The 21,093-nt window shown below is 38.5% G+C and overlaps 1 protein-coding gene across 6 annotated transcripts in view; it reads right to left on the bottom strand.

Moving 5' to 3' along the window:
• Zc2hc1b (zinc finger C2HC-type containing 1B) overlaps positions 1-21,093 on the bottom strand; it is a 60,302-nt gene that overhangs the window by 31,041 nt on the left and 8,168 nt on the right. For all 6 annotated transcript variants that reach the window (XR_002395464.2, XR_015442502.1, XR_015442503.1 and 3 more), the window contains exons 3-6: positions 18,943-19,062; positions 18,320-18,458; positions 8,098-8,237; positions 4,389-4,497 (exon numbers count right to left, since the gene is read on the bottom strand). Coding sequence is in view for 3 of the 6 variants with exons in the window: in XM_021259310.2 (XP_021114969.2) it covers positions 4,389-4,497; positions 8,098-8,237; positions 18,320-18,458; positions 18,943-19,062 (508 nt within the window). In the remaining 3 variants the exon portion in view is untranslated. The remainder of the gene's footprint in view (positions 1-4,388; positions 4,498-8,097; positions 8,238-18,319; positions 18,459-18,942; positions 19,063-21,093) is intronic.

Genomic DNA, 21,093 nt, shown 5'->3' with positions numbered 1-21,093 from the left:
CAGTTAGTATACCATTTTAATAGAACAGAGGGAGAAAACTAGAGCATCTTAATGCAGAAAAAGCATTAACAGGGCCGGGGATTTAGCTCAGTGGTTCTGGCGCCTGCCGCGCAAGCGCAAGGTCCCGAGTTCAATCCCTGGTAGAAAAAAGAAAAAAAGCATTAACAAAACCCAACATCCTTTCATGATTAAAAAAACACTCAATAAATTAAGGTTAGAAGGAAATTATCTCAGTGTAATAAAAACCATATATGAAAACCCCACAGAGATCACATTATATGTTCAAAGACTGAAATTTTTCCATCTATGATGAGGAAGAAGGTAAGGATTCCTACTTTCACTTTTATTCAACACAATACTAGAATTTATAGCCAGAGCAATTAGGTAAAGAAAAGGAAAAAATCCAAATTAGAAAGGAAGTAGTAAAATTATCTCTGTTCACAGATGCTATCATCTGAAAAATTCTATGTAGAAAACCCTAAAGATATCAACCCCCAAATATTTTAATAAATGAATTCAGCAAGGTAACTGTATACAAAGTCAATACACATTCATTCCATTTCTATATACTAACAATGAACAATCTGAGAAGGAAATTATGAAAACAATTCCATCTATAGTAGTATCAAGAAAGAATAAACTACTTAAAATTCACAAGGAAATACATAAGAGATAAGTACAATAGAAACTACAAAACAGTCTGGGCTGGGTTGGAACTCAGCCTACCATGCCCCTGGGTTCAATTCCTAGCATCCAAAAGCAAACAAATAAGCAGAACTACAAAACACTGTTGAAAGAAATTACAGACATCAATTAATTAAACATATCCCATTGTTCACAGATTAGGAGATATTATTGTTAAGATGCCCATTCTACCCCAACCAATCTATAGATTCAATAAAATTCCTATCAAGATCCCAATAAAGTTTTTTACACTAGTAGAATCAAAAAACAATCCTAAAATTCATATAGAATTTCAATAGCCCCAAATATCCAAAACAATCTTAGCTGTAACTTGGAGGACTTACATATTCTGACGTGAAAACTTTCTATAAAGTTATAGTAAAACAGTGTGGGGCTAGCATAAAGACAGATGAAATAAAGAGCCTAGAAATAAACTCTCAGTTGGTTGTGGTGGTGCACACCTGTAATCCCAGCACTCTGAGAAGCTAAGGCAGGAGGATTGCAATTTCAAGCCCACTCTGGGAAACTTAGCAACTTAGTGAGACCCTGTGTCAAAATAAAAATAAAAAGAGCTGAGGATATAACAGGATGCAAAGAACCTAGGTTCAACTCCCAGTATCTCAAAAAAAAAAAAAAAGTTCAAAGCCAAAAACTCTTACATATATGGTCAAATGATTTTGACAAGGATCCAAGACTATTTAACGGGCAAAGAACAGTCTTCTAAACAAATGGTGCTGGGAAAACTGGATATCCACGTGGAAAAGAAAGAACTTGGACTCTTATGTAACACCTATAAAAATTCACTCAAAATGGATCAAAGATCTAAATAAAAAACCTACAACTATAAAACTTTTAGGAGAAAACATAGGGGTAAATTCCTGTGACACTGAATTAAGCAACAATTTCTTGGATATGACACCAAAGATGCAGGTAATCAGTGACAAAAACAAACAAAGTAGACTTCATAAACATGAATCCAAAGACAGTACTGACAGGGTGAAAAGGTATCCCACAGAATAAGAAAAAATCTTTGTAAATCATATATCTGATAAGAGTAATATCCAGAATGTACAGAGAACCACTAAAATTCAGCAACAGAAAAATAGGTCACCAATTCAAAAAATAGGCAAAGGACTCAAATAAACATTTGTTAAAAGAGGATAAACAACTGGCCATTAAGCATTTGAGAACATTCTTAGCATCATCTAAGAAATGCAAATCAAAACTACAGTGAGATACTACTTCATACCCATTAGGACAGCTACTACCCAGACAACAGAAAAGCTGTGTGAATACACTTGTGTCCAGGCACTTGCTTATAATCCCAGCACTTAAGAGGCCAAGGCAAGGAGAATCCTGAATTTGAGGCAAGCTTAGGCTACATAGGAGACCTTTTCTGAAAACAAATTAAAAACAGATAATAAGTATTGATGAGATGTGGAAAAATAGAACTATATTCTTGGTAGAAATGTTAAAATGGTATGGCTATTGTGGAAAATGTGATTATTCCCTCAAAAAATTAAAAGGAGAACTATTATATAATCCAGAAGTTCCATTACTGGATATAAGCCCAAAGGAATTGAAAGTTAGATCTCAAGGAAGAAAATGCAGTCTTAAACATCTCCAATCATGTTCATAGCAGTAATGTTCACAGTAGCTAAGACATAGAAACAATCCAAGTATAAGCTGGTGGATAAGTGGATAAGCAATCATATACAGCAATCCTTATAGAACAAGGACATTGTGGCATATGCTACAACATGGATGAACCTTGAGGACATTATGTTAAGTGAAACAATCGTCACAGAAGGGCAAATGCTGCATGAATCCATCTATATAGGTACTCAGAGCATTCAAGACCACATGGAGAGAAAGCAAAATAGTTGCTGCCAGGCACTGGGGGAGGAAGGAATGGGAAATGATTGTTTAATGGGTACAGAGTTTCAGTTTTATAAGATGAAAAGGAATAATGGCTATCATCAAAAAACAAATAACAAATACTAGCAAGGCTTCAGGGGAATAAAGGAAACTTCTACATTATTAGTGGGAATGTCAAGTAGTACAACCACTATGGAAATCAGTATGGAGAATCCTTCAAACACTAAAACTAGAAATTCCACTTGACCTAGGTATTTCCCTTCTAGGTATCTTCCTGAAAGAGTTATCATATTACAGTGATACATGCATACACATGTTTAGTAAAATTCATAATAGCTAAATCTTGGCCATCAACAGGTGAATGGATAAAGAAAATGTGGTATTTAGGCTCAATGGCGTATTACTCTGCCATAAAGATTTGTAGGACAATGAATGCACCTTGAGACCATAATGCGTTTGTTTTTTTTTTTGGTACCAGGGATCAAACTCGGGACCTTGTACTTGCAAGGCAGGCAGCAGCACCACTAAGCTAAATCCCCGGCCCCCTTGAGACCATATTAAATGAAATAAATCAGACAACAGGCTTAAATATCACATGGTTTCACTTATATGAGAAATGTAAATTATAAATAAAAAGCAAAATAAAAGGTGGATAATAGGAAGTAGGGAGCTAGATCTTTCTCAAATGGAAAGGGGATCAAGAAATGGGGGGGGATAAAAAAAGAATTATGTTCCTGCACCAACTCTCCACAAGGAATGTAATCATTACGTACTGCAAATATGTATTAATAAAAAACACCCAAGATGAACAGAGCTGTGAAGATGATGTTGGTGAATATTGTGCAACATTATGAATGCATAAAACACCAGTGAACTGTACACTTTAAAGCAGTTAAGATGGTAAATATGTCTTTTACAATAAAAAAATCGGAATAAAAAATTAAATCATAAAATACTGTATTATTGTAAAAAAAAAACACAATCACAACCACCAAAAACCCCCTAATGACGTGGGTTCCCAGAGCTGTGGGAAAATTTAAAAAGTATCAATTCCTTTTTTGGACCATGAGAAGCCACTCAAGAGAGGTTCAAACATTAATAAGAAATCTTTTTAGTGCCGTTACTTTATGGACTGTGAGATCAGCAGTTTGGACTCCAGTTCTGATAATATCATCAAAATATTACTGCTGACCAGAAATGCCACTATGGCTATGAAATAATTCATGTTGCCTTTAAGGTGCATGTTGATCACATTTGATGACACATTGAAGACTGCAACATTTATTAGTGCAGTTTGAGGCAAAGGGATACCGCAGGAGATACCTAATCCAGCCTGTGTGTCCTAGAGAAAATAACTTCTTCTTCAAGCCTCAGTTTCTCTTTCTGTAAAATGTAAAGTAAGATATTTGAAAGATGATTGGGAGTATTAAATGAAACAGGTCAGGCATAGGGTTAGTACTATCATGGTGGTCATGCTCTGCTTCTACTTCGAAGAAATTGCTAATTTCTAAAAAGGAAACTTTCTCTCTCTTTACTTTCAGTACAACACCTGCCATGCAATCTTCTATTCTCATCTCTTTTCAATTTTAGTAGACTGCAGAACAGTGATTCTAGACTCCTGCTGCTGTAATCAAATAGGACTGTGTAAATTGTTGAGGCTGTGTAATCCTGTTAAATCAAGAAATATTCCCTCTTACAAATAATCTTTAATCTCAAACACACCAAAAGCAACACTGGATGTCGTTTTCACTTCTGCTGACTAGGGATGAAGACCAAAGCCAACAGTGACCACCATTATCTGAGAGCTGAGGTGCGCTCTGACTTACTGGACTTGGTTGAGACCTCAGTCTTTGCCTCCATGGGCCTGCTCTGTAGCAAAGCTCCCACGGCACGAGTGACAGTTGGTTCTTTCCTGGGACTCGCCTGAGCCCTACCCTACAGAGAGAGAAAGAGACACAGCACAGTATTGTAACTTCAAGTACCAACTGGAGCTAAAGCTCTTTCTACTTCACCAATAGCAGATTAGAGTCATCTGCAGGGACAGGGGACAGATATCCACCTTGCACCTCGGTTCACTGGGTCCTGTCCCCACCCCCACCGGTGCTCAAAGCCATATCTGAGTTTTGGAGTTTTCATCCCATAATCAAGCCTTTGGAGTTGGTGGTGGTATGTTTATCCTGTGAAATTAGTTGTGATCAGAAATCACTTCATGTCAGTAAAGATACAGTTGTGAAACATTTTATTTTTTTCATTAACTTTAAGATGATTTTGTTTTCTAACATGAGCAGAGAAGAAAAACAGACTGGCTGGCAGCAAATGTTTTCAGCATGGAATTTCAATGTCCCTGGCTTATCTCAGTCCCCGCAGAGCAGCAGCAGAATGGTGGTATTAGCATGAGATAGGCCCAAGAGACTTCTAATGAGCTCCCCAAAGGAGCTGCTCCCCCACCTCCAGTCCTACACCAGCTACAGTAAGAGATAACCTGTTACACCTCGTGAGAATGCCCCCCCCCCGAAAAGGGTGGCTGTGAGATTACAGCAGGCAGTTCATCCCCATCCAGAGAAAGCTATTTTTAGAGGCCCGTATTGGTCTCCTTTGGTTAAGGATATGACACATTTTAAAAGTTGATTATGTTTAAAATGGAAACACGTTGAACAGCCCTCCAACCCCTCCCTTCTTGCTCCATTTCTGAAGGAGTGTCGCTATTAGTCAGGGCCCCAAAGTGGGGATGAGACACTTTAAGTGAGCAACGGAATTCAGAAAGCAAGTAAGTTCTCTTCTGCATTCCCAGTCATGGCTCAGCTCTGGAAAGCAAGGAGAGGAACAGTGCCAAGTCACTGGCTACGCTTCGGACAGCCAGCTAGCTCTCTTCAGGGCTAAGAAACACCTCTGTTTGCTGCTTCCCTGGGCCCTCTTTTGCCCCAGGAATGCTGATAACCCTGTAGAAGAACCATTTGCAGAAGTGTAACTTGTCCCCTGCTGCTTTACAAAGTGAAGGGAGAGTTCACTTAAGAAACATCTCCAAAATTAGATTGGATTCAAGCCCAAAGCAGGCATCACCCCTCAAAACTGTGATCCGAGACCTACCAAGAAGGAAGGGCTATGGATGGGGAAAGGGCAGGTGATGCACAGAGAGAAAAGGTGGGAGCACCCCGCGTAAAGCACTGAGCTAAGCACCTTATTTATACTGACTATGATCTGATAATCTGGCAAGAAACACACACTTAACCCTACTTTACAGATTAAAGTAAATCTCAAAGGATTTATCTACAAAAATGAATTATAGGATTGACAGTCAAATTCTAACTCCTTATCACAGAATCCTGGTTCTTCTTTTTTGAGGTACTAGGAATAAAACCACTGAGATACATCACCAGCATTTTTGTATTTTGTTACAGAGTCTCACTAAATTGCCCAGGCTGGACTTGAACTTGTCATCCGCCTGCCTCAGCCTCCAGAGTAGCTGGGATTACAGGCGTGCACCACCACACCCACTGAATCCCGCCTTTCTGACATTGCACTGTTTTCCACGCTATTTCAGGAGTAAAGACTGAAACCCTAAAAGTCTGTCATCACTGCTGCCTCCTAACACACATACATGATGGCCTCTGTGTTTACAGTACAGGTTGAACCCCCTAACCCAACACTCTGTAATCTGAAATGTTTTAAAACCAGAAACTTTTCTGAGCACTAACTCGACTGACACCACAGTGGAAAATTTCACACCTGAAATCACGGGTTATGCTGTGATCAAAACACAGGCGTACAAGAAATATTGCATAAAATTACTTGACTGCACATTTAGACTTATGTCCATCCCAAGATACCTATATCTATATCTATATCTGCAAGTATTCTAAAATCCAAGAGTTTCAAACCCTAAAACACTTGTGGTCCCGAGCACCTTAGATAAGGGATACAGACCTCTCTCAGCATCCGACAGACCAGGCTCAGATGCCTACTTCTCCCCTAGCGGGAATCATCTCTTCCACTGATGATTCCTCATCCTCCTACGTGCACCTTGTTGGTACTCTGACTCTGGGACCTCATTTCCCCTGTTGCCGTGGCACCTTCCTCATTTCTCACAATCCACCTTGCACAGTAATTACAAAAGTGACCTTTCTAGAAAGCCAATGCCATGTCACTCCAGTTTCCACTGGTCAGCCAGTTGACACTGCATATACGTGACACACGAGGTACCTAGGAGACAAGTGGACAGAAGAGCCAGGAAAGTCCGAGTGCAGAGAGCAAGGGCAGAAGCGCAGTGGGAAGGAGTACAGGGTGACAAGGGGGAGGACTTTCCCTTTTCCAGGCTGGCTGTCTTCATATTGTAGGGATTCTGTCCGATGCATGCCTTTTTTCCTTCCATCTGAACTGGTTTGTGTTAAAGCCTCTCTAGATAAGCTGCCCACTTTGCCTGTCCCCTCCTGTTCCTCAGGCCAGAAGCTAGACATTTGCACATACTGCCCTTCCAACCTCTAGATTGTGGCTAGCGAGCTCACTTTGAATCTTACGGGGCAAATGTTTGCTTGTCTTTGAAGATACCCAGGAATCCTCTCCACAGATCTCCTCATCAGTTAAACCACTGCATCCTGTATTGTTTACAAGTCTCCTTTGAATTACAAATCCCTGATAAACCAGTACTAAAATGGATGGTCTAGGTCTGGTACATGGTAGATACTCACTCAATAACTGTGAGAGAGAGAGACAGAGAGAGAGAGAGAGAGGGAGGGAGGGGGCTCGGAATCCATTGTGTGTAGGATATGCTTGTGATAGAAAGGGTCACACCCCTATTAGATGCTGGATTTAACTGAAGGATTTCTAAATAAGCTGAAGGCTCAAAGTATTCAGGACCAATTTAAAACTTTTCTTGGAGGCTGAGCCATGCTTATGACACTAATGGCTTTTATACTATACTGTGAGTTATGTCCCTGTGACTTTGATGTGTATGGAGCTATCTGCTGATCCTGGTCCTGTCTGTGCCTATAAAGCTATTGTTATCCCGCTCAGGTAGACATTTTACTTATGTGCACCTATTTGTAACAGTGGCTTTGATTCATCTGCATACCCCTTTAATTTGCTGATTGTGTGGCTTTGAATAAAAGCTTGAAGACTCCAGCCCCACAGACCAGAATGCATGACCCACATGTGGGGCATCTTTCCAGGGAAGCCCCATCCAGGCCAGTTCCACTCAGAGTCCTAATTCTTCTCTGGATGGTTTAGGCTGATGATTACAATCGGATAAACAGGGTTGTATCACAACATCATAGAAACACTTTTTAAATATCCCAGTCTTCATCCTAAGAGACCTCAAACTGACTGTCTGTCTGTCTGTCTGTCTATCTATCTATCCACCTATCTTTTTTAAACACCCAAAGGTGCTAACTAGAAAGCAAGTCCTGCAAAGATGATTCCCAAAGAAGTGAGGGTGGTCGGCTCTCTTGAGTCTTGAGAAACCTAGCTGAGGAACCCTAGCAAATCCTCCCTGTTTCCCCCAGGTGTGCAAGGACACAAAGCCCACACCTGGATATTTACCTGAGCTCTGGAAGCCAATTTAGCTGCAGTCTGAGCTGGATCAAAGACTCGGCGAGAAGACTGATCTTTGCAGAAATTAATATGCCGACCGGCTGCGGTTTCATTAAATCTCCTCATACAATATGGGCATTGGATATAATCTAAATGTAAAAATAATAGCAAAAAACAATTAACAATTCAGAAGAAAATATGGAATAGACTCTATGAAATAAGTAGAATATGAACTGTGTCCCAGTATGAAAGGACAAGGTCCCAAACTGATTTGAGACAGAGTGGGCGGCAAGGAAGGGAATCACATAAAGGATGTGGCAGGAAAAATTTTACTCCCTAAGCACTCATTTCAATGAAGAGTATGCCCGTAAGTGTGTATGTGGCATCCGTCCTTAGACAGTAGATCCATTACACTTAGGAACTTCCCAGTTAAATGGATTATGTATTGAATCCTCATATAAAGGAAACAGCCCAGAAATGGGAGCATGTTAGTATTGATGGTGTGGAAGAGCACAGAAAATCCAAACTGAACCATAGGATATGGTACTGGGTGAGACAGGAGGTCATAAAGAAATTACGGGAGAAATACAAGAGGAGATAAGATTTCATTTCAAAATATGGGTTTGGGGGTGAGATTAGAAGGTAATGTCACTCTGTCACTCGTGGAAAGAAACACTGCTTTAGCAGCAGCTAGATTTGTTTCACTTTGCAAGGTGAGGAGGCAAATGATATATTCAGGAAAGTAAAAGGATAACAGATGTTAGGGATCAAATAACAGGAGAAGGAACAGAGGAAAGGTGATGGGAAAATGGCTTCAGCCCCAGCTTCTGTTTATGGAGATGCAAATTCCATGCAGCTCCTTTTGGCCCTGTAAGTCCTTTGGGATTCTGCAAAATAACTTTGTGTCTGAATGTTTCCTCCGTTTGCAATGATCAGACATGACAGGCTAGCAAGAGAAACGGAAAGTGAGAAAGGGAAAGAGGCAGGTCTTCTTGGAATGTGGAGCTGTTTGTAGCAAAGCTAGGTCAGCGCCTCCTCAATCTGGAGCAGGCAGGTAAGGGGTTTGCTTTGTTTTGCCCCAGGCAACTTTAAGGGATAACGAAGGGGATACGAGTGACCAAAGAGAACCTCTCCCCCAAGGTTCTGAGACTGCATTAACGTTAAACTCAAGATAGAAGTTTAGATTGGTGCAGTTTGGGGAGTTTTCTATCTGAACAAATCATTCCTAATATTCCTAAAAGGTAAGGATTGTAAAGACTTAGATATTATGTAGTAGCCTTGTCCGTTATTTCACATTCTGGGAGGCAATACTTAACCATGCACACTGAACACCTCACTGGTGGTAGGCGGCTGTATATGGGGGTGCCATGCTGCTCAGTCAAGGAGTCTGCATTCTCACAAAACCAAAAATTCCCACCACCATAAATGCCTTAAAAATAACAAAATGAGACAGGACCGTGTTGGGAAATGAGCCAGTGCTTAGGTTCTGGAGCCTGCCTGACTGGTTTGGAGCTTTCTGTGCTTGTGAACTGGGGCAGGTTCCTCAGCCTCCTCAAGCTGTCTCCTCAGCACCATTCATACCATCTATTTCCCTGGGCTGCTGTAAAAGCGAACTATGATCATCCCCATGGGAGCTTGGCATGGTAAAAAACACCAAGTGTTTTAAAATGCTAGCTCTAGGCCGGCAAGGTTGTCTTTCCAACTACCAAACAGGAAGGAGTGCAACTGGTTAGGAAAAAACTAACAATGAAAGTGCCATGATAATTCAGAACTCATTAACAATGCTGGAGAAAAACCGCATAGAACTTGGTGCTCAGTGGGGTGGTTATTTCTTCAGTTTTTATCAGCTAGGAAAGTCTTATGTCAGAAATCCTGCTGCCACGAACCCTACTCGGATCAGGCAAAGACATTGACCATGGCAATTCTGAGCTGCTTCCTCAGCCCCACAAGTTCAGCCATCCACAGTCACCCCTCCACGTATCTAACATGACACACCACCACAAGGGTGGCAAAGTTCAAGTATACTACCCTGCCAACAAAAGTATCAGGGGTGATGAGGCAGACAGACAATTGCCCCTTGGTAGGATAAGCTGCTGGGGCAGGGGGTGGAAGCCGGAGCCTTCTGGGGTCCATGGGAGGGATGGGAGGCCCAGGCATAGGTTGAGGGTGGGACTGCAGATGCATTTATGTTGAATGTCAAACATTCTGAGAACAGAGACTGTAGTTAGCAAACATCTAAATGTGGCCCACTGAGCTACACGTTCTATCCTCACTCAGAGTTACCTTTCTTTATATGTCAATACAGCTTTTATAAAAATTACTATGTCCTATGTATTTCAATAGAGATGATTTCAAAAGGCAGACTACAAATGGATTCTTATGAGGAACATAGTGGCCAGGTCTCCTACAAAATTAAAGTAGAAACATAAGCATCATTTTTAAATGCGACATTGAGACCCCTGTGAAATAGTGACCAAATGTCTCAGGCCTCACAGAATAATCCCAATTATATATACTTTACATCACCATCCCTATAAAGTATCACAACATCTGGGAAATTTAAATCATCCTCAGATTCGGTTACATCAGTGAGAAGAGGAATACATATATGTGTGTCACAAAAACTGAGTCATGAAAATAGGGAATCATGCTGAAAGAAGGAGGAATTACTTGCATTCACAGGCTTATTAGGCCATATTATATATAATTCTAATCGAGAGTGTGCATGGATTTTCTAGTACTTCATCCTGAAAATATTGTATAATATAAAATCCTTGCACAATCAAAATAGTCAAGTCATGATGAAAATGTGCTATTGTATAGAATCACTTTACTTTTTGCAGATAGTTATAGTTAAGTGCACAAGAAAGAATTTAATTATTAAACCATATTTTGGCATAAAAATGTGAAAGAAAAATAAATTGAACATGCTATGAGGCCTTGCAAGGGGAAATAGTTTTTTTAAAGAAAATAATCCACACATTTTAGATCCAACTTTGTAATAAGAAAAATTCACACAGGACAACATTTGACATGGTTTCACTTATTCAATTAAAGGACCATAAGATAGCCCTCTCCTGTGTAGCTTCTGATTTTAAAATAAAGCTATTTCTCATAAAAGGTGTTTTTTTTGTCCCATGAAATTTACTTTCACGTTACTAAAATTGTAGCCGCAGGTTTTTCTACTGAACTTCTCAATACTGCACATTATTTTAAGCTACATTTTCATCACTACTCAGTAAAAGTGAAAGCAATTCTGCAGATTATTTTATGATACAGAAGTTCAGATCTTGTGTGCATTAGGAAATTTTTTTAGTATGCTCTCACTGTGGCATTTTGTTTTTGTACTTCTTCAGATGAATCTGAGGAATAATTTACACACAATAAAATTTATCTATGTTAAATGTACAGTTTGACAAATGTATTACTCTGATTAAAATACAGCACATTTTCATCACCCTCAAATTTCCCTCAAGCTTTATTTCAGGCAGATACCTCTGGACCCACCCTCCCCTTTCCTGTCATCATGCATAAGTTTCACTTGTTTCATATAATAGAACATCCATCCTGCATGTGTAGCCTAGTAATATTCCACTTTGTAAACATTCCACAATCTGCTTATCCATTTAGTTGTTGATGGATACTTGCAGTTGTTTCCAGCTTATGCTACATAAATAAAGCTATGAACATTCATGTATAAGTCTCTTTCATGGAGATTTTTTTCTTTGCAAAAATACCTAAAAGTACAATTGTTACACAGATTAAATGTATGTTTGAGAAAACACTAGTGCAAAGTGGTTTATTTTGTATCATTTTGTGACCTGTCTGTTCAAATACATCTCTTGTCCTTTTCCTAGAGATTCGCGCCATTATTGAGTTGTGAAAGTTTTGTCTTATTTACTTATTTGATGGTACTGAGGACTGAGCTACACCTCCAGCCCTTTTAATTTCTTATTTTGAGACAGGGTCGTGTTAAATTTATGTGTTGCCTAGGTTGAGTTTGAACTTGTGATTCTCCTGCCGCAGCCTCCTCATGTGCTGGGAGTAAAGGTGTGCCACCATGCCTAGCTGTGTTCTTTATATATTCTTGACATGAGAGCCCTTTTGCAAATATATATATATATGTTCTCAATATTTGCTCCCAGCCTGTAGGTGGCCTTTTCTTTCTTACTGGTATCTCTCAAAATGTAAATTTTTATTTTTCATAAAGAACAATTTACCAAGTTTCTTTAAAAAAAAACTGTTAGGGCATCTGTGTCCTGCCTGAGAAATCTTTGTTCACCAATTTTTTACTTTTTTCTAAAATTTTTATGTTGTAACACTAAGGTAAATGATGCATTTTGAGTTAATTTGTATATATGTTGTAAGAATCAGGGTTCATTTTTCCCACATGGATGTACTCTTGCTCCAAAATTATTTGGAATCATTTCATATGACTATCCTTCTCTTCTATTTAATTATCTTAGCATCCTTTTAAAAGACAGGTTGCCTAGAGAATGAGGGGGGGTCTATATCTAGATTCTATTTTATTTTCAATTGATACACCAATACCAAATCATCATGGCTACTGTACTGCTACAGTAAATCTTGATGTTAGATAGCCAAGATTTTGTGCTTTTTGGGTTTTTTTTCCAAAACAATTTTGGCTACTACAAATCCTTCCATTTTCTACACACTTTTAGAATCAGCTGGCCAGTTCTGCCTCGACAGAGAAAACATGCAGGTATTTCTATTAGAATTAAATTGAATCCACAGGTCAATTTGGGTAGAAATGCATCACAATGCTGAATCTCCCAAACCAGGAAAATAATAAATCTTGCCACTTATTTTGGTCCTTTTTAATTCTTTGAAGGAATGTTTTGTCCTTTTCATTTTACAGGTCCTGCACGTATTTTTTTTACAAAGTTTTTATTTTTACTGGCACATGTGTGCAGCACATAATGATGACATTCTCATGTGGAGTTGGTACATGTGCATAAGACATCTCAATTCTTTCTTTCATCCCTTTCCCTTGCCTCCTCTCACACTCCATCTCTTAGGTCCTATACATTTTTGCTAAATATATTCCAAAGTATTTAATTTTTATGTTCTAGTAACCAGTATTTTAATTTTCATTTTTAAATAGAAATACAACTCACTATGTATACTTTTTTTGGCAACTGAACCCGGGGAGACTGAGTTGCATCCCTGGTCTTTCTTATTTAATTTTAAGATAGGGTCCAGTTTTCAGTTCAGCAGCCTCTGCCTCCTGAGAAGATGGATTACAGGCAGGGCCATTATGACTGGCTTACTGTGTAACCTTACATCCTTAAACCTCACCAAATTCACTGTTCTTAGTAGCTTTTTTGCAGTTCACTAGGGTTTTCTACATTTACTCCTTCATGATCACATTGTGAATAAAGGTAGTTTTACTTCTACCTTTCCAATCTTTATGCCATAATATTTGTGGATACTATATATACATATATATTATCTATTGATTGGCTTTTTGCCTTATGACATTGAATAGCATCTTTAGTAGTGTTGAAGAGAAGTGGTCAGAATGGACACCTATGTTTTTTCTTTGACCTTAGTTTTTCTGCATTGAGTGTACTGTGAGTGGTAGATTTTTAGATGTCTTTTATGGAGGAAGTTCCCTTCTATTTCCACATTCCTGAGAAGTTTTTGTTTTGTTTCAGACACAGATGGATGTGACACTGTCAAAGCTTTATCTTTTGAGATAATCATGTGCTTTAAACAATAAATTGTTATGGTAAACTGTATTTGTTACGTTTTTCCCTTTACTGAATTTAGGTTTAATTTGTTATTTTTCTAACTCTTTAAAGAGAAAGTCTAAGATAATTGATTTAAACTTCCTTTTTTAAATATAAACATCAAAAGCTGTAAAGTTTCTCCCAGGTACTACATAAGCTATATCCCACAAATTTCAATATATTTTCATTTCATTCAGTTAAAAAATATTTTCTAATTTCTTTTGTTATTTCTTCTTAGATCCATGTGTTATTAGAAATGACTTAATTTCTAAATATTCAGGAATGTTCCAGATATATATTTCCTTCATTTCTAATTTAATTTTATTGTGATTAGAAAATATAGTCTTTATGATTTCGATCCTTTTAAGTTTCTTGAGATTCCCAGTCTGTCTTAGGGAAATGTTTCATGTATCTGAAAACAATGCATGGCCTGGTCTTACTCTGCATGTCACACTGTAGCTGCTGATATCACTTAGGTCAAACTGGCTGATACTGCTGCTCAAACTTTCTACATCTTCACTGGTTTTCCTTCTGCTTTTGTATACTAAAAGAAGAGTAATAAAATCTCCAAGTATATTTGTACATTTGTCTACTTCTTCCAGTTCTGTCAGTTTTTGTTCTACATTCTTCGAAGCTCTGTTACTGGGTACAAAAACATTTAGAATTGATAGTTCTCTGTGTTGAATAGATCTTTTGAATCAAGATCTCAGTTAATACTCACTCTGAAGTTTACTTTGCCTGATATCAGCATGGCCACTGTAGTTTTATGTTTATGGGGCCAGAGATTTAGCTCAGTGGCACCGTGCCTGCCTCGCAAGCACAAGGTCCTGATACCTTTTCCTGTGCTTTTAACTTGTATCTCTTTAAGTGTTTCTTATGAAAAACATACAATAGTTGGCTCTTTATTATTCAGCTTAATAATCTTTTATCTGAGTGTGAAGGTCATTTATATGCACTTATTCATATGGTTAAGTTTTACTCTACCATCTCACTATTTGTATTTATCTCATTCATTCCATTTTTCCCTCTTTTGTGTTCTTTTAGATTGATTTTAAAATTTTAATCTATTCAATTCATTACCTTATTAGCTGTAAGTCAATATTTTTGAGTACAGAGTAACCACTAGTCTATCTTCAAATAGTACTATATCTATTCACATATAATGTAAGGACCTTACAATAATATATCCTTTTTCTGGACTCAAATTTGTGCTATTGTTTGCATACATTTTACTTCCACATGTTATAATCCTCAAAATATGCCATTATTTTAATGTCTTAAATAATAAATTTTAACCCACAGCCAACATTATACTCAAAAGAAAAAAAGAAAAGACAAGAATGCCCACTTTTTTTTTTTTTTTTTTTTTGGTACCGGGGATCAAACTCTGGTCCTTGCACTTGCGCAGCAGGCGGCGAAACCACTGAGCTAAATCCCCGGCCGAGAATGCCCACTTTTGCCACTTTGTTTCAACATAGTTTGGAAGTTCTAGGCAGAGGATTCAGACATGAAACACCCCCCCAAAAAACAAAAGGATACAAATGGAAACAGAGAAGCAAACTTATCTCTGTTCCAGTAAAACCTTGGAGTGGGGATAACTTGTTCTGTGAGCGTTACGCAGGACAAGCAGACATTTCTCATAAATTTTAACTTGATAAAGGAACCATGTCTTGTGATGCAAGTAGTATGTGACGTCAAACGTCACATGAGCACAACTGAGCTGGTGTCATTCTCTGCCTCCGTCTCTCCTCTCTGAGGGATTGTGAGTGATCCTTTCTCAACAGCAAGAAGTTGTGGAGGAGGTCTCCTTCAGAAGAGGAGCAGAAAAAGGTGGAGGAGTCCCTCATTTCAAATGAGATTAGGGAGATGTGAAAAATAGTACAAAATTGTGTAGAAAAGGATCCACCACTCAGATAAGGCTGTAGCAGTGCAAGCTATGGATCTGTTTAATGACAATGCAATGTCACATTTCCTTGAAATCCTCAAAAGAAGCAAGTGTCATTGAATAGGTTCCTTGTTAAAGTTGCACAAAAAGAAAAAGATTCCAGTGAGCCAATATATAGCAATGATTCCATTAGTGACAGTGAAATTCACCCTACAAATACCTCTCCTCTCTCATCTCCCTCACACCAGCCACAAAGGTTTTTAAAGGTAAGTGCAGGTTGGGCTGGATAAATTTAGCTCAGCGGTTCCGCCGCCTGCTGTGCATGTGCAAGGACCTGAGTTTGATCCCCGGTACCAAAAAAAAAAAAGAAAAAAGAAAAAGTAAGTGCAGGTTAATTTGTTTATTTTTTATATTTTCTGTATTATTTTATATTACAGCATTTATTGTAATCACTTTACATGAATATTTAGGTTGTGGAATGAATCATTTAAGTTTCCATTATTCTTATGGGGAAATTCATTTTGATATAGAAGTGCTTTGGATTACAAGCATGTTTCCAGGATGAATTATGCTCACAAACCAAGGTTTTACTGTATTTCATATGTAATGATTCCTAAAAATTCCACAAAAATACTGTTAGACCTATAAATGCATTCAGCTAAGCTGCAGCATACAAAGTCAATATACCAAAATAAGTAGCATTTTTATATGCTAACAATAAATAATCTGAAAAGAAAGTTATCAATTCCATTTACAATAAAATAAAAAAGAATAAAATCCACAGGAATAAACTTAACCAAGGAGTAAGACTTTTACACTGAGAACAAGAAAATACTCCTGAAAGATATTAAAGAAAACATAAATAAATGGAATGACATTCTGTGCCCATGGATTGGAGGACAGTATTCCTAAAAATTACAGTACTACCCAAAGCGATCTATAGGTTCAATGCAATCCCTATTAAAATCCAAAAATGTTTCATAAATAGAAAAAAATCCTAAAATTTACATGAGACCTCAGAAAAAGAAATCAAAACCATAAGAGCCAAAACAACATTGGAGCACTCATAATTCCTGACTTCCAAACTTACTATAGTGCTACAGTAATCAAAATAGTGTGGTACTGGCATAAAGATGGCTATGTAGACCAGTGAAGCAGAATAGAGCACAGATTAAACCCTAAAATATATAGTCAACTGACTTTCAATAAGAGTTCCAAGGCCATTCAGTGGAAGAAAAACAGTCTTTTCATCAAATGGTGCTGAGAAAACTGGCTTTCTATGTGCAGAAGTATGAAGTTGAGACATTACCTTACATCTCATATAAAACTTTACTCAAAATGGATCAAAGACCTAAACATATGAGCTCAAACTATAGAACAAAAAACACATGAGACGCCATTAGATTTGTCAATGATTTTTTTAAATATATGACATCAAAAGCACAAACAACAAAATAAAAAATAGATATGCTGGACTTTATCAAAATTTTAAGATTTTATATATTAAAGGCCACTATCAAGAAAGTCAAAAGACAGTACAAAGGGTAGGAGAAAATATTTGTGAATCATATATTTGATAAAGGATTAAAATTAATCTAACCAAGCTTTTAGCCCTAACTGCCAACTTAAAGAAAGGTGGGATAGAGAAACAAGTCGAACACTAATAAGACTAAGCAAGCAGACAATGATAGAACATGAGACATCTCAAGAGATAAACAGCCTGGTAGAACTATAAGATTTTTAAAAGATTGTAAATATAACAAAAAACAACACACAAACCTTAATCATATCCTGATTATGGCAGGGGAAGAGGGGAAATTGCAGGGAGGGCTTTAAAATACCTTCTTAGGATATGTGGGAAAATATTTTTACAGTTATAATTTTCCTGTGCTTACACACAGGAAAATATGCTGAAGAGATGCTTACTGAATAGTTAAAGATAAGCCATGATTAGGGGTCAGGGAGGGCAACAGTGCCAAGACTGTCAAATTTCAGTTGAAAGTTTTGTACTATTCCTTCTTTACTATAGATTTGAAAATTTCCAAAATAAAAAGTCTGAAGCAAAAAAGCAGTGGACTACTAAATTGTACAACTTAAAATGCTAAATCTTGTTGTACAAATTAAGAAAGAAAGACAGAGAAGAAAGGGAAAAACAGAAGAAAGAGAGAGAGAAGCAAGCTGCGGCCCTGACTACAGCAGAACTGCTCAGGACACTGCACATTCCTTCCCCTCAGCCAAGGCATGGATGATGTCCCCAGAACTACTACGTAATGACACAGCAAGGCACAGCAGTGTTCTCATTCTGAGTCAGACGGAGGAGGCACCAGAGAGTCTTTATATGAATCAGGGGAAATATACACAATTCATGGAACTGATAAAAATCACTTCTATGTAAATGTCACTGTCAATTTTAGAGTATAGAGAAGGATAATCATTGGGCCAAAAGTTAAGCATCACCTCAAAAGCAAACCAAAGGGCGGGGGCTATAGCTTAGGGGTAGAGAGCTTGCCTAGCATGAGCTAAACTGTGGGTTCAAACTCCAGCACTGAAAAAAAGAAAAAACAGAAGAAAGCAAGCCTGCATGTCTGCACACCTGGATTGACACTCGGAGCGGGTGCAGGAGGCAGAGGCCGGCCTTCTCTCACAGCTAGGGTGCACTGCTTTACGGATTGAATTGCGTTAATGAAATCTTCATGTTGTTGTCTCCAGTTAGATTTCCTCACAGGTTGAGACTGTAAGAATGAAAACCAACAAACACTACCAAAGTCTATTCACATCTCAAGGGTAATTTTTTTTAAGTTAGGATTTGCATCTACAGGAAACAGGACTATAAAGTTGGGAGAGAAAGGAGAATTTGTTTTTCAAAACAGCTACTTAAAGAGGTTTGGGAACTGTAGTAATAAAATTTGCAAATCACAATAGTGAAGGGAAGGGAAACACAAAACAAAAATCAGAAAACCAATGAAACTACAAAACTTTAATGGAAGACAAATGGAAGTGACATTCTTGCTAAGCTAATTGCTAGGTTTAAAACAGCTCTAATGACAATATAAACAAAATTCTTCTACCCACATCTGGAAAGTGTCTGACATATATTTGGAAATATAAGTGAGCAAGATTATAAAGAAAACAGCAAGGTGGATTACACTTAAATGACAGTATGCTGCCTTATCAAGCAAAAACAAAACCAGAGAGACTGAAAATAGGTGGCATTACCTTGGATGGAGGGGCCTTCCTTACAGTGGGAATGTCCATGCCCTGTAATCTCTGCTTCAAGGAATTGAAAAGTTTACGCTTTTTGTGGAAGAGTTTTCTACATATTGGTCCATGTCTTTTCTAGAAAAGGAAGGATAGGTATTACAGTTTTGGAAATTGCATAATCACAGAGTTTTTAAATTCCTCTTTGTACTACAGCGTCCCCACTCCAGTGAATGGATTGTTCTTTCACAACCAAGTCCATTTTCTAACTCTCAGACCACAGCAGAGCAAATTATGTGGCTGTACTCAACCACGTTAGATACAGTACTGTTTGGGCAAAGACAATGAAAGGCCCTGGATCTTGAATGTCCCTCAAAAGTGCAAGTATTGGGGTGGTGCTGTGGGGAAGCCATGGAACCTGCAGGAGATAAGACCTAGTGGGAGGCCTTTAGGTCACCAGGCACACACCTTGAAAAGGATCACAAGACTCTTGCCCATTCCTCCTGGCACTCCTTTGCTTCCTGGCCTTTAGGTGAGCAGTTTTGACCCATCGTATGCTTCTTGTGGCCATGATATGCTACTTACCACAGGCCCAAAGCAATGGGCCAACTAACCATGGACTGGACCCTCAGAAACTGTGAGTTAAAATAACCTTTTTCCTCTTGTAAGAACATCTCAGGTATTTTGTTATAGTGATGAAAAGGTAATACAACAATGAAGTAAGGTTTACTTCAAATACGGTTTTTACATATTTAACTCCAGAACTTTATTTAGCACTACATTCTTTATTTCAACCAGCAGTGCTTTGAATACTCAGCATTTTTGGCACAAAAACTAGAGAACCAATACCTAGAGCACTGCCTGTGTACTACCTTTCTAAAGTCTGTTACTGGGTCCCTATGGGATGACATCAACACTTTGCCCTTCTTGATGGATATGCCATATATAATAGCTGTCATTTACAAAGTCACTTTATCCCCAACCAACACAGGGTAGGCTCTATAAAAATCACTACACTGAGATAAGAACAAGCCATCCCATGCTAAACCAAAGGAAAAGGGTGTCAGATAGCTCAGTCAAACCCTCTCTGCAGCCTGGAGATAGGCTGAGGGAGTGAAATTTAAGAGTATCCAAAACACACCAGACCTTCATTGGTCCCTCTACACATCGACCTCCCAGAGGTGCAGCTTCTGGCTGGCAAAGGCAAGAGCAGTTCCCTGGGGAACTGTAGGGCCACAATAGGCCCCAAGAGCTCCCCCTAACATTTCAGAGAGCTCTAACCATAGTTAATGAGAACAGACATTTTACTTTTAAAATTCCCCAGAAAAAAATAAAACCTACAACTTCATTTTGTAGCCTCTAAATGTAGTCAGGTTTATAGTCCAAATCTTTTGAGATATATCTCCCTGATCTAAAATGTCCTGGGCTGGGGATTTAGCTCAGTGGTTCTGGCGCCTGCCTTGAAAGCGCAAGGTCCTGAGTTTGATTCCCGGGAACTAAAAAATAAATAAATAAATAAATAAAATAAAATGTCCTGATTGCATTATCAGTGAAGATTTTAACCTGTCATGTTTCTAGGAATCTCTTTATAATATTTGGGGCTACCATCTGTTTGACCCCCTAATTATGAAGTAGATCAAGATTTTATTCAATTTTACAGCCACCAACCAAGGAACCTGGCACACAGCTTGTATCTAGATAACAGATCTTGGAAGAGGGCTTCCATCTGTGTTATTTTATTCAAATGCCATAAACCCCCCAGATTGGGGGATTCTGTATATGCGGCAAAGTGAAAACCAGGAAGGTTAAAGGACTTGTCAGAATTAGTGACAAATTTGCGGCTAAAAGCCAAGTTTCCAGATGCCTGAAATTCAACGCTCATTCCTCTTGACTAGCTAATTTCCCTGGTGTTTTAGACCTTGACATTTGAATTTTTGATGCTTAAAGAAAAGGCAGAAGAGCCAAAACCTCTCAAGGGGTAGTCAGCTGCGCCAAGACCCCTCCATTTGGCATGCTTTTAGGAGAAACCCGGTTAACAGGGTCACTTTTGAATGTGGCGGCACTAATGTGCCCCAGTGTCCTGGGGGCTTGCAGCCGTAGGTTATGTACTTCTCTTCCTTTCCTTCCCCTCCACATCTGTCTTCAATCTTGGCACCGCCACCTCCTCAC

The sequence above is a fragment of the Heterocephalus glaber genome, unplaced genomic scaffold (genome assembly GCF_053883595.1).
Source record: "Heterocephalus glaber isolate CG9 unplaced genomic scaffold, H.glaber_assembly_v1.0 deba00001550, whole genome shotgun sequence".
Classification (NCBI taxonomy): domain Eukaryota; kingdom Metazoa; phylum Chordata; class Mammalia; order Rodentia; family Bathyergidae; genus Heterocephalus; species Heterocephalus glaber.
Note: the sequence above shows the minus strand (reverse complement) of the source record. Positions and strands in the feature narration are given on the sequence as shown.